Source organism: Astatotilapia calliptera, chromosome 11 (genome assembly GCF_900246225.1).
Source record: "Astatotilapia calliptera chromosome 11, fAstCal1.2, whole genome shotgun sequence".
In the NCBI taxonomy this organism is placed as follows: domain Eukaryota; kingdom Metazoa; phylum Chordata; class Actinopteri; order Cichliformes; family Cichlidae; genus Astatotilapia; species Astatotilapia calliptera.
In genome coordinates, this window is record NC_039312.1 from 27,946,264 (window position 1) to 27,959,807 (window position 13,544).

A 13,544-nucleotide genomic window follows, 5' to 3' on the forward strand; every position below is an offset into this window, starting at 1 on the left:
CAGGTATTCTCCAGACGACAGTGCTCGGACAAGTTCAATCCCCCGACCTTGATGACTGGAGTGAGAAAGTGTACCGTTTTGAAGGCAAACCAACCAGGTACTTTGATCTCATCAGCTGAAAACTCTGAGATGCCTGAAAGGTGACTTGCAGAAAGAGAGTGATGGAGGTGAAAGCACAGATGGATAAATTAAGTAATGCAAAAAGAAAAAGAAGGAGATATAGATAAAGTCAGAAGTATGGCAATAATATTGAAAATATAGAGAAAGATTCTTTTAATTAAATCACAATTAAAGACAAAACAAAGAAAAGACAGGAAGGAAAAGAAGTAGAAGAAAAATTTGAATAAGGCCATTTTCCCACATGCACTGCAGCCCTGAACTTTTCTAGTCCTTCCCCAGCTGAGGCATATGTGAGAACACAAACGTTCATGGCAGTTAGATCAAGCATTAAATAGTTTTTGACCCTTCACCCCTTTAAAGTAAATCTTCATGTAATCGTCCTCAAGATGAGAATTTCCAGCAGTGCAAACACATCTGATATGATCTGCTTTAGTGCTCTAAATGTGAGGAAGTGCAACTTCAGATAATGTCCTTACCTGATCGTCTGGACCTTGTCTGGAGTTCAGCTTAAGTCACAGAGAATCATGCGTGTAAACACTTTGAGGACAGGAAAGAGATTCATGATGAAGAGAAGAGATGGAAACAGATACAGGCTGGTTCTTTTAAACATTTTGAATGTTCTCAAATGGAAATGCTGCTTTGTTTTAGGCAGGCAAATGCATTTTTTATGACTCCAGACAGGCTGCAGTTTCAATGTATTCCTTTGTAGCTTAGGATTGTGGTTGTGCGATATCCTAAGTAAGCAGTGACATTTCAAATCTGTTTGTTTATTCATCTAGTTAACGTACTACTCATAATTAAATAATAATGCAAACCTGATGTTCCTTTTGATTTTAATTTGCACAATAAGACTATAAAATATATCCAAAATGTAAAATTGTACCGTTTGCACCTTCCACTGGAAAACCAACGTAAATGTAGAATACAGCTCACGAAACTCTGAACAAGGAATGAAACAATTAAAACATGAATGACAAGACGATGTTTTTTGTTGGGATTAAAGATGTATGCACAATATCACAATATACAGTGTGATTTGGACCAATCTACACACTCCTGTTGAGCATATTATGACCAGTTTTGGATGAAAGAATCCAGAGAACGACAGATGTAAAGTAGTTTTACGATGTGTTGGGACTAATACAGAAAAGATTCCCTGCTAAAGTGTCCCTTCTCATGTGACACGCAGCAGCAAGAAATGCACAAGAGAAAAAGAGAGAAAATAAAAGAGCTGCACAGGAGCTGACAGATTTAAAATAAAGAGGGAGAGACAGTACAAAGGTGCCGCGCGACAAAGGGGAGAAAGGAAAATTGGGACAGAGAAACAGGGAGTTTGAAGGGGGAAACAAAGAAAGAGTGAAAGAGAATGAAGGGGAAGAGGACAGGAAGGAGAGAGATAGAAAAGGGGATCTGACTTGTCAGGAACAGTGCTATTAATACTTCATAACCAGCGGTATTGAAAATTCCCAGTGAAGCACGGCGAGGGCGCACTCATTTTGTTTGATGAGGCAAGGTTTCACGCGGACCCATTGAAAGGAGAGCCTGATTGCGCTCCCTGACACCTTTTCTTCTAATGAGATACCTGTAAAGAGGGACGACAAGAGACGACAAGAAATGGCCGAGAACAAAGGAACCACGAGAGAGAGAATTACCATAGATGCTCCTGAACTGCCGCCCCTCATCAGAGCATACAGCAGATAGCAGTTTGTTCACAGTATAGATCAGCTTTAGGTTGAATGTTATTTACATATAAAAAGATACAATCTAGGGGAAAATATGAAAAAGCGTTCTGGTAAGGTGAAGGAGCCCGAGGGGCTAAAAACATCCATCCATTTGGACAGTGGGAGGAAGCCGGAGTACTCGGAGAGAACCCACGCAAACACGGGGAGAACATGCAAACTCCACACAGAAAGGCCCCGGCCTGATGGTGGAATTGAACTCAGGACCTTCTTGCTGTGCGGCAACAGTGCTAACCACCGTGCCACCGTGCTGGGCTAAAAACATGTCAAAGCTAAAAAAAAAAAAGTGCTATTTGGGGACATTCAGTAAATCACAAAACGCACAAAATAACCAGAAAACCTCAGCATTCTGCCTCAGCAGACAGCGATTTGTTTGGAATTGATCGGTATGCTATGTTTTCATTTGTTTCCTGTCTGTGAAGTGCTTTGACATGTTTGGAAATCTCTCAAGCGTGACGGTATTCCAGGAGACGGTACATGAGAGCTTGTTTTGTAGCGGCAGCACAAGCACCGTCCGCAGACTCATTTTGGCCTCAGTTCAGTAACGCTTAATTAATTGGTCTAGTCTGAGCTCTGAAGGTCACTTCAGTGTGAAGAGGTTAAATATTAACATGAGCCAGCGGCACATGTTCTCCACAAGGTTTGGGATCCACTCTGTAGTGCAGCAGAGCAGAGATTGCCAGAGTTTTCCAGATCAAGAGTCCCCCCCACCGGCCTGGATCCATGTTCAACAGCTGACCTCCATCTGGTCAGAGTTTGATCTGACAAATCCCATCTGAGAAAGATTTTATCCGGATTGAAGATTTCACTGGGAACTTTATGAATGTGTTTGGTTTTCCAAGCACAAGGAACAGCTGAAATGTCTGAATTTGTATTTGCCTTATAACAATAAGTCCTTGAACTAATGCATTTTCTGCAGCAGGAATTCTGCTCAACAATTATAATATCCAACCTATCCATCATACCCTTAATAGACAGATAATAAATGGTTCCTTGCAAACAGACCTCCAGAGTGGAAGAGGTTAATAAAGTGTATTTCTGCACTGCTTTTTTTTGGAAATCCAGACATAAGTATTTATGTAACATACATAAATCAAAAATCCGAAACGGTACACACACTTTTTTTGCTGGGACTGAAAATAGCACCCGCTTCTTATGCAAGAAAGAAGCAGATATGATGTATTTTAACAAATATAATTCTAAGCAGCAACAGAAAATAAGTCAAACTAATCTTTCTTTCGCTCTCTCAGGTTGTTCAGTCTGAACCAGAGCTCAGGTCAGCTCAGTATTAGGGAGGGAACTCCTCCCGGCTCATACCACCTGCAGGTTCGTGTATCCGACAGCACCTGGCCAGACGTCACCTCCACCGCCCAAGTAGACGTCACAGAGCTGCACCACGTTGCCTTGCAGCGTGCTGCCTCCATCCGCCTGAGCAGTGAGTCCCAAAGTGAAGATGTCAGATTGTTAAAATATGAAAATACACTTGTTAACCTCAAACAAAACAGTTGTTAGTCAAATGACTTAACAACATCTCAGCGCACTGACACAAGACGCACATTTACACCCTCCTGTGACTGTCGATGTGGCACAGTGCTTCAGGGTCTCAGTTTCAGGGCTGTCAGCTCGATCAGGCTCCATCAGCATTGGCACACAGACGCAATATTGGAAATAACTCCCTGCTCCTCTTCTTCTATCATCTCTTGTGTTCCCTGCTGTTTATTTTCAGCTCCATCTCTTCAGACTTTCTTGTCTCTTCCCTTTTTTCCTTCTGTTTTATTCACCTTTTCATTCAACTTGTAGTATCAGGATATTTCTGTCTGTCCGCTGCTTTTTATGCTGCCTCTAATTTCCCATGGTGATTTTTGAAGCTAGTAAACAAATCTGTTCTCCTCCCCTCCTTCTTCTTCTTCCAGACCTGACAGTGGAGGAGTTTTTCAGTAGTAGTGGTGGAGGTGAGAAGAGTCGCTTTTCCCGTCTGGGTCTGACGTTGGCTGAACTCCTGCAGACTTTGCCGGAAAACGTCCAGATCTTCTCTGTGGGTGATGCCAGCAAACATGGTGGGAGGGCGCTTAATGTTTGGTTTGCTGCCCACGGCTCTCCCTACTACAAGGCTGAGAAACTGCACGGCTACGTGGCAGCAAACAAGGCCAAGGTGAGGAAAGACTTAGAGTCTGGAAAATACACTTTAAACTATTTAAATGTAGGAATATAAATTATGTTAAATTATTATACTTTTTGGCATTTTTTCCACTCTCTCTAGTGTTTCAGTTGAAAGGTGGCATTTCTTGAGCACATTTTTGATGTTTAATAAAAATCCATTATTTACATTTTTCTTTGTAAGTTAAAAACCAGTTATTTAATCCAAAACCTTCAACGGCTAATTTGTGATTTTTGTTACTGGAAATCTCAGGAACTTACTTTCTCTTCGGTCGGGAAAATCAAAGAGGAAGTGCCCCAATCCAACAAGCAAACAGATAATTGTGCAAAAGCTAAATAAAGTGAAGCAAGGTGAAGTGTGAAAACGTAAACGTGGTGAACTGACGGGAAAAATGAGCCATCCAGTTTACATCTTCAGCCATAGGATTAATGATGCATTAATTACACTCAATTACATGTTACATTCACATATTCATATGTGCAGTTCAACAGGCAGAGACATTTAACACAAAGTGTAAACTATTTCACACTCATGCACACCCACATGCCAGGAAAAGTGAAAAATTGATCATACATTAATATGTGGACATGTTGCTTCAGCATGTCTCTCTTCAGTGATACACCCACATATGCACGCACATACTTGCGTGCATATGTACACACTTGTATACTTTTATATGAAAATATACCATTAAAGCATTGGGAGCTGCTTCTGATCTCATTTCTGTGACAGGCAGGCAGATGATGGCAGTTGGTGAATCATATAAATATGCATATTAAATAAACACACTTGCGCAAACATAGACAGCCGAGCTAGATCAAATATCTAACTGTCAGCTGTCGCTCAGCTGACGTCTTGTTTAAAAGACTGCATAAAAGTTATGACACTGGCAAAGCAATAATGTGAATAAATCTATTAGGAGAAAGAGAGATTTGTAGCATACTGTAATATAACTGCAGTTCACATTAACATCTTCAGTTACTATATGCACTATGGGGTTCATAATTTGTATTTAGTTTTACTTCTGCTTCCAAGTGGCCAATAAAACCAAAATATGAGCAAAAACTGAAAAGTATATTACTAAAACAAAACCATCTAATATTACTGACAATGGAGCAAAAGATAGCTACAGAAATGTGTAATGTATTGTCGTAATACATGTCTGTACAGATATCAGTTTATACACACAGCTCGATTCAGTTCAGTTAATTCTGGTTCTGTTTAATTCGATTCACTTTTATTTATACATCGCCAAATCACAACCACAGTCGCCTCAAGGCACTTTATATTGTAAAGACCCAAAAATAATATAGATAAACCCCAACACTCAGACGAACCTGTATAAAGAAGCATTTGGTAACAGTGGGGAGGGGAGAAAAAAACTTTTAGCAGGAAGAAACATCTGGTTCAGCCTCAAGAAGGGGTAGCTATATGCTGGGGGATAAAGTGAATCAATATTACTGTACATATGCTCACATGAAGGAAACAGTGCAGGAAATTACACCAGAAAGCTATTTCACTCAATGATTAAATAATAGTGTTTAATAATACTGATAATATACACAGAAACACTACAGCACTGGGAATAAATACATAACACCAGAGACAGTATAAGAGAAAAACAAAACAGTCAAAGGAAGCTGAAAGGAAGATGAGAAAAACAACCTTTAACACCTTATTGCATGTGTTTTATTATCATATTGTGACTGTTTATGCAATAAATACACTTTTTTTTTAATATCCTGAAAGTAAAGTTCATTTTAATCAAGGTTTAAATAATTGCCTGGTGGCATTACTGCTGATTAACTAGGCTTAGTTGTAGAAGTATAACACATAAGTACATAATTCCTTCCCACTTTGGTTACATAGCTGTCGGGGTGTCTTGATGATTTTCTTGAAGTATACAAATTTTCTACACTGTTGCCTTCTACAGCAGGGTATTAGCAGTGTTTTAGTTTTACTTTGTGCATAATGCTCATGTTAAGGCATAACTGCAAAACAAACTACACATTGTGTGTTTAGAAAAGCCTTCATATTACCAGAGATGCAAATATTGTTCAAATATTGAAGCTAACATAAATCCTGTCAAAGTGTCAAGACACAGATAGTTAGCACATCTCCAGCTTTAATGCAGCTTGGCTCAAAAGCCTAATCAGCACCTACAACAATAAAAATTAGTTAAAGTATAAATAACACAGCATGATTTAAAATAACTTCCATCAAATGCTGAAGATGAAAGGTACGTCTTTAATTATCTCAGGGTTAAGAGGAAAAGTGTCTTGGCTGATTTAGAACAAAAATGTCAGAGAGATACAAAGTCATCACGAAAAAAGACGATGTTGAAACTGGCTCTGGAGCCAAAATCTAAAGCCGTGCCTGGGGAGTGTAAGTCACAGTGGATGAGAGTGTCAGCTGAATAGCTAAACTCCAAAAAAAGAAATACACACAGTTGGAGAGAGACAGGAAACCCTGAGGGACTCTGATGAAAACCTCTCACCCCCTACCCCCCCTCCAAAAAAGTAACAAAACGAGAGAAAAGAATCAGGATGACAAGCAGGGAAGCGAGTGAATTTGGCAACGGAAAGCAAATGACAGCAAAACTTTAAGAGGAAGGGAAAATGACAGAGAAACACCAAAGTGCATAAATAACAGTAAGGGAAATAGAGTAAATTCAGATTTCACTGATGCAGGTAGACATCAGATCAAAGACGTTTCCTGTCATTCTCTGAAATTCTCTAATATGTTCAAACAGAGCTCATGACTTCAATGCTGTTAGTTTGAGTTTGCTTTCCCCCCATGCTAGTTTTAGTTTCACTCATTTCACACACAGTACTTAGTCTTATTTGAAGTTTAACGACACAGCACTTAATCTGTCTTGATGGGCTTATATTTGATTTTTAATTAGTTGTGTGCCATTTTTTATCTTCATTTCAGCTTTAGTTTTGTTTCCTCTGCTTAATCATAGGTCAGCTTTATACCTAACTGAATTGGACTCATCAGTTTAATCAAAGACAAAAAATGCCAAGGTATGAAACCTTGGTCCATGGGTTTGGACCAAACGCCAGCTTAAATTTTAGCTTCATGGTTGTTTTAGTTTTGGTTAGCCAAGCTTATCCTAGTTTCAAGGATACCTACAATCCTACAATGTGGAAAATAAAGTTTTCACCTGAGCAGTCCTATAAAAAACTAAGTACACATTTATTGTTTCTTTTAGAAATCGCTACACTTGCAGAAGCAAATGAAACTACAGAAGGTGTGTTATAGGTGTGTATTAAGACAGTGCCACAATCTTCCTAGCAGCAGGAATCCCAAAAAATCTTCCCTAGGGTCAGGCTCTGAAATGTTCAGAGAAACTACAAGAACTACATCTGAGACTTCACAGCCTTGGGTAGAATGTTAAATGTTCAAGTTCATGACAGTAACGTTATAAAAAGATTGAACAAATATGGCTTGTTTGTCAGGCTTTCCAAGTGAAAACCTCTTTCTGAAAAGAACATGGTAGCGCAGTTTAGTTTTGAAAAGTTGCATCTACACAAAAGACAAGCCTCTTGGACAGATGACCAAAGGCAGGGTTTGGCAATAATGCACAGTACCGCATTTGACAAAAAACAAACACAGGATATCAACACAAACACCTCATATCAATTGTGGAGCACACTGATGGAGACTTGTTGATTTGGGTTTGGTTTAAGGGCCACAGAACCTGGTCAGTACACTCTTTGAGCTGATCGTGAACTCCTGTCTATATCAAAATATTCTACAGTCAATTGTTTTCACAGGTTTTTGTTCCATGAAAAACTAAGTACACTTCATGTTTCAGTGATTTATAGAACCAAATTTACCAGTGATTGTTTTCAGTCCTTCAGCTCATTGCAGAGAAGTTTTGTCCCATTTTTGCAGTGTTTCTTCAGTTTATTCAGCAAAATCTCGAGTTATCTATCTTTGATTGAGCTGAGGTTCCGTTTTGCTCTATGCTATTTTTACTTTGTTTCAACATTGTTTTACTTTCCCTCATTAGTTTTTTGTTTCATTATATAGTTTGTTATTAGGATAACACCGTACCGTCTTAGCAGGGGCGACCGTGTCCACACAAAAGTTGAGGTAGTCTGTAAGACAGTGTGTCGCCCCCTCTATGTCCTCACCATGTGGGCTCAGGAGCACATCCCAGTCTGTGGTGTCATAACAGTCCCTCAGAGCATCCTCCTTTTCTGGGGTCCATCTCCGGACATCTGATGGACATTTTGGACAATGCCAGACATCCTCTGCACACGGCCATTAACAACCAGAAGAGTCTGTTCAGTGACAGGTTGCTTCTCCCCAAGACAAGAACTAACAGACTTAAAAACTCCTTTGTCCCACACGCCATCAGACTGTTTAACTCCTCCCTGGAGGGGAGAGGGAGGGGAAACAGGAGGACAAAGGAGGGGGGAACAACTAAGCTGTAGTGCCTCTTCACCTCACTGTGCAATACCTTTTGTGCAATACTTTTGTAAATAGTCAACGGTGCAATAGACTCAATACTTGAAATGTGCAATTCACTTGTATTTTTATTTTTATTCCTTTTTATTTCTATTCCTATTTATTCTATTTATCCCCTTCGTATATTTTATTTATATTGTCTCTGTATTTATATATATGTGTGTGTGTGTATATATATATATATATATATATATATATATATATAATATTCTGTAACTCTGTAACTTCTGTCGGTGCTGTGCTTTTTTGGAAATCGAATTTCCCAGAGGAACCCACCCGAGGGATTAATAAAGTTCTATCTAATCTAATCTAATCTAATAGTTTGTCTCTATTTTTAGCTTATCATATTTTGAAAGTTCCTCTGTTTGTGTCTTAACTCCTTTTTTTATCACCTTTAGCTGGAGGCCATTCTGGGCGTGTCCATCTCTCAGGTGGGTGTGGATGACTGCCCATACACAGACTGCAGCCAGTCTGGAGGTTGCAGCAATGAGGTTTCATTCAGCCAGGCACCGGTGGCTCTCAGCTCTGGTAACATCTCTCTGGTGTCACTGGCGGCCTCTTTGACTGCGCAATGTGGCTGTCGGGGCCGTGAGGCAGTCCACCTGTCCTGTTCTGCTTACCCCGTCAACCCATGCCTCAATGGGGGCACCTGCCAGGACGGACCATTGGGATACCGGTAGGTGTAAGCCAAGGAGGGGTCTTTGCATGTTCCATATAATTCTTCATATGATAATGCATCCAGGATCCAGTTCAACCTTCAGTTACCTGGAGGTTGAACTGTTGCACTTATCTGATTGCAGCAAGTAGAGTCTCTAAAGTGCTGTGTCTTTGAAACTTGTTATCGAAGGAAAAGTTTTCTTTATAATGAGATACTGTGAATCACCTTTTTCTTACTTTTCTCTCAGTGGCTGCTCTGTGTTTACATAGTTTTCACCTGACGGTACTGATTAGAAGTTTGCCGGTCGTATGCGGCAGATTCAAGCCCTGAACAGTTAAAGTCACCTTGTGAAGCTCGCAGAAATTTTGTATTTGTTCAGTGGTTAACTCTAGGTATATCTGTCAAACATTTGAAAGAGAGGCAGAAGATTTCTCTTAAAGTAATAACACTCTAAAGCCTCATTTTCAGCTAAAAGTAAGCTGGCTGACTTTGAATTGTCACATGATTTTAATGGTTGAGATACTGGATGAAACATTTCAGCTGCTAAATCTGACAGATGGCTCACTCTCCATTGCTCTCTTTCTTTTTCTTGCACTTGAACAACTTATCAACACTGGCAAATATATATTTATATTATTTTTTTAAGCATTTCTATTAAGGTTTCTTGAATGTGGATTATGTCTCTGTTTATCTTTCTGTCTGTCGATCTCTCTCAGTTCATTTGAACCTGTCAGAAAAGAAATTTGCTTTGCAGCAGTACTAATGGACAGTAAAAAGTCTTTAATAAGAAATATAATAAAAGAAATAATATAATTAGAAAATAAAGTAGATTAACTCTCTGTCTCAGATGCAAGTGTCCTCCCATGTACGACGGCCCCGAGTGTCAGCAGACCAAACACAGCTTTGGCGGCCAGGGTTACGCCTGGTTCCCTCCCATCAAACCTTGCTATCAGAGCCACATCTCCCTGGAGTTCCTGGCTGAGTCAGCCAATGGGCTGCTCCTCTACAACGGGCCGCTTGGTAATGTTCACTCTGGGGAGCAGGAGGACTTCATTGCCATTGGTGAGTTTCACGCTGAGGCTCTCGTGTGTAAAGCTTCTACTTTTGTAGATTAAGAGTTAACATCTTAACTTTCTTTGCTCTGGAGTCAAACTCAATGAAAACACAAATCCAAAGAGTTCTACTCGGAAGATCTATGAAGATCAAACAGTCAGTATTTTCAAATAAACTAATAAGGCTAGATCTAGTAATTTCAGTTCAAGTTAGCCACTTGGAAGGAAGTAGAAATTTTGGCCTGAATATGTCAGTATGACAGTAAAGGTGCTCTTAAATAGCTGCAAAAACACACATGAAAGTGTGAGCCAGTGTTGAGTCTAATAAATAAATGATTTACAGTCACCCTTACTAACCTTCTGTTGGTGTTCTTTGCATCTTAAGACTTAGTGACAAAACCAACAAAGAATCAGAAAATGCACCACTGATTACATGCAGCTATACAACAGCTCCATTATGCACTAGGTGACATTAGAACACAGTTTATACAGTAAGGCCTTTGATCTAATGGGTTTTCTTCCATGTTTATAAAGCTTATAACTTCATGTTCTTGGTAAGTGGCACATTGTACTGTAGATGTTCTGAAGTCAGAACTGTTATATGACATATGTGGATTTGAGGTTAGATTCGATCGTTACTGTAAAGGCTTTTGAATTCCACTGTCTAAATATAATTCTTTATCTAATCGATTCTCTGGAAGGTGTTTGTGAGAACAAAGGCTGAAAATGATCAAATTAAATTTAAATTATTAGGTTTAGTGTGTGCTCTGGGATGATTGATGTGGCTAATGCATTTCATTTACTGGACCTGTGATGTCCTTTAACTTTTCAGTTTAACGCAAAATAAAAAATATAAACGTGCAACACTTTGGTACATAAGCTTTGGACCACACAACCACCATGTTGGTCCAGCAAAGAGATTGTCGTGATTCAAAGCTAACAGCACATTTCAGTGTACAGATGGCTCTGATTTTATTTATCAACTCTTAAACTATCAGCTAGTCATTGTAGTTTTCAGCTAGGTTTGGTATGATATAGATAAAAAGAATCATCTATTAACCAACAAAGCGTTGGAAAAATGAGGAGCAGAGGTGATTATTGCAATGCTTGCAGAAGTCTCTGAGAGTGGCTCATTTGCTGCAGCAAACACATTCTGCTTGAACTTCAGTACCCTTTTGCTGAAAGCTGACAAATTATTTTAACTTCCTAGCTCTATAACAATCATACTAATCTCACAGTGCTGATGGGAACGTGCTGCCGGTCCTGCTTTTCAGCAAACACAAAGCGTTCATCAATCCGCTGCTGTATAGACAGTTTCTCAGTGGATGAGGAGCTTCATAAACTCTAATGTCAGCTCCCAGTGGCCCTAATGTGGTGCTGATGGATTAGCCTGCAGATGGCCTTTCGAACACTTCTTGCATAATCTTGTGGCATTAAAGTTATGTAATTATTGAACCCAGGCTGTTGCTGCAGTGGTCCGGGGAGGGGAAAATCAAAGATAGTTGCAGGATTGATCTCTCTGAAGCGTTTTTGCACTTACATGTCCAATATTGTGACTATGAGGTTGATCAGGTCATACACACATAGACACAAACCCACACATTTTACAGCAGCAGATGAAAGGATATTGGGAGAGTCACACAGAGAAAATTGATAAAGTGGCTTACTGCAGTTGTTGATGGGATCCAGAAGCTTACGTAGCAATAAGGAGAAGTGATGTCAGGGCATGCGTCAACTTTTAAGACACAAGAAACGAATATTTTTTTTGTCATAGTGGGTATTAAATGACCCAAAGCTGTGTTCAATTTTACTGCACACATCAACTTAAGTAAGGCAGCCCTCAAAATTCACTTTATGAGCTCTAAACATATTTTCCAGCCTGTTTTACACATTTGTTATGTTGATGTTTACAGACTTGACTTTATTGTTTATTTAGGCCTGTTGGGATTTTGTATTCGGGTCACTGTAGTGTGTGTGTGTGTGTGTGTGTGTGTGTGTATGCGTATGTGTGTTTACCGTGAGATGGAAAAGAGAAAACAAAGATAATATTCTCAACTCCCCATTCAGAGTTGAGAAATGGCGTTCCAGCTCTGAGCATAAACCACGGATCAGGAACACTCACTTTGCAGTTTCCACCCAAATCCACTGTCACCGACCGACGCTGGCATCGCCTCGACATCATCAGTGACGGAAAGGTGAGACTTATCTGCAGTATAGCAGATGCATGGAAGGATGACTGGATAGGTGGAAATAATGAAAAAGAAACAAAGGAACAGGAAATCAAAAAACTTGTAAAATAGGAGGAAAAGGTGAGTTACATGAGGTAACGGTGTGCATTCTGTTTGTCCTCAGGCTGTCCAGCTGATCCTGGACCAGTGTGGAGGGGTGGCTGTGAATGAGTTGGAGACAGATGAGTCCAGCTGTAGAGCTGCAGGAGAGACACCTGGAAATCAGAAGTAAGAACAACCCCAGATTTCACTGCTTACTTACAAATTTAACACAGAGAATCTAAAACTTTGCTGTGAAAAACCCAATTTACCTTTCTCTTGCTTTCTTTTTTCCTTTATTTTTGTTTTCATTCAATTCATCCTTATTTTTTTTTCCTTTTCCGAATCTTCTTCTTTCACATCATCCTCCCAACTCTGCTTTTCATCCTCTGACTACTTCTGTTTTTCTTCCCTTCTTCTGTCATCCTCCACTTCTTTTCCTCCCTTCCTTATTTCTTCTCCTCTTCAGATATCTGAATGTTTTCCAGCCTCTGCAGTTGGGAGGGGTGAAGGAAATGTCCCCTCACAGACATTACCGCAGTTTCACTGGCTGCATCCGCAACCTGGTGGTCGACAGTCAGGTAATATTACAATATGAGCATGCTGGTTTGTAGAGTTCCTATTGTGGGGACATGAATGTGTGTGTGAAATTTTGGGGGCAAAAAGCCTTAATGTAAATGATTAGATTTTAATAGCCATACTCTGTTTAAAGCCTCTTTAAATGATTGTTTTTAATCCCAGAGATCATTAGGCTTTTTGTGTGTGTGTGTGTTTTTCTTGGCTCTTAAATGCAGTTTTAATGTCTGCAGGTCTGCACCTGTTTGTGTTTGTTCATGCATGTATTCACTTGCAGTCCTTGGTGGATGGTGATGGTGTTTATCTGTGCGCCTGTGAGTACCACAGGGATGGTGGTTGGACAGATGGTGATCTAGGCTCAGCTCCTCAGCCAAGGCCAGCATAACAACATCACAGTCCAAAATGTAACATAAATGAAAAGAATCTCCCTCGTCCTCATGAAGCTCAGCGTGTTGCTGTGGTTCCTTTACTGCTGCAAACCTCAGTCACTTCTCA

At 39.9% G+C, this 13,544-nt stretch overlaps 1 protein-coding gene across 1 annotated transcript in view; it reads left to right on the top strand.

Annotated features, from left to right (window-relative positions):
- LOC113031425 (neural-cadherin) overlaps nucleotides 1–13,544 on the top strand; it is a 141,365-nt gene that overhangs the window by 118,423 nt on the left and 9,398 nt on the right. Inside the window, exons 20-27 of the mRNA XM_026183492.1 lie at nucleotides 4–97; nucleotides 3,110–3,294; nucleotides 3,773–4,011; nucleotides 8,895–9,172; nucleotides 10,002–10,216; nucleotides 12,274–12,401; nucleotides 12,559–12,662; nucleotides 12,943–13,054. Coding sequence (XP_026039277.1) covers nucleotides 4–97; nucleotides 3,110–3,294; nucleotides 3,773–4,011; nucleotides 8,895–9,172; nucleotides 10,002–10,216; nucleotides 12,274–12,401; nucleotides 12,559–12,662; nucleotides 12,943–13,054 — 1,355 coding nt within the window. The remainder of the gene's footprint in view (nucleotides 1–3; nucleotides 98–3,109; nucleotides 3,295–3,772; nucleotides 4,012–8,894; nucleotides 9,173–10,001; nucleotides 10,217–12,273; nucleotides 12,402–12,558; nucleotides 12,663–12,942; nucleotides 13,055–13,544) is intronic.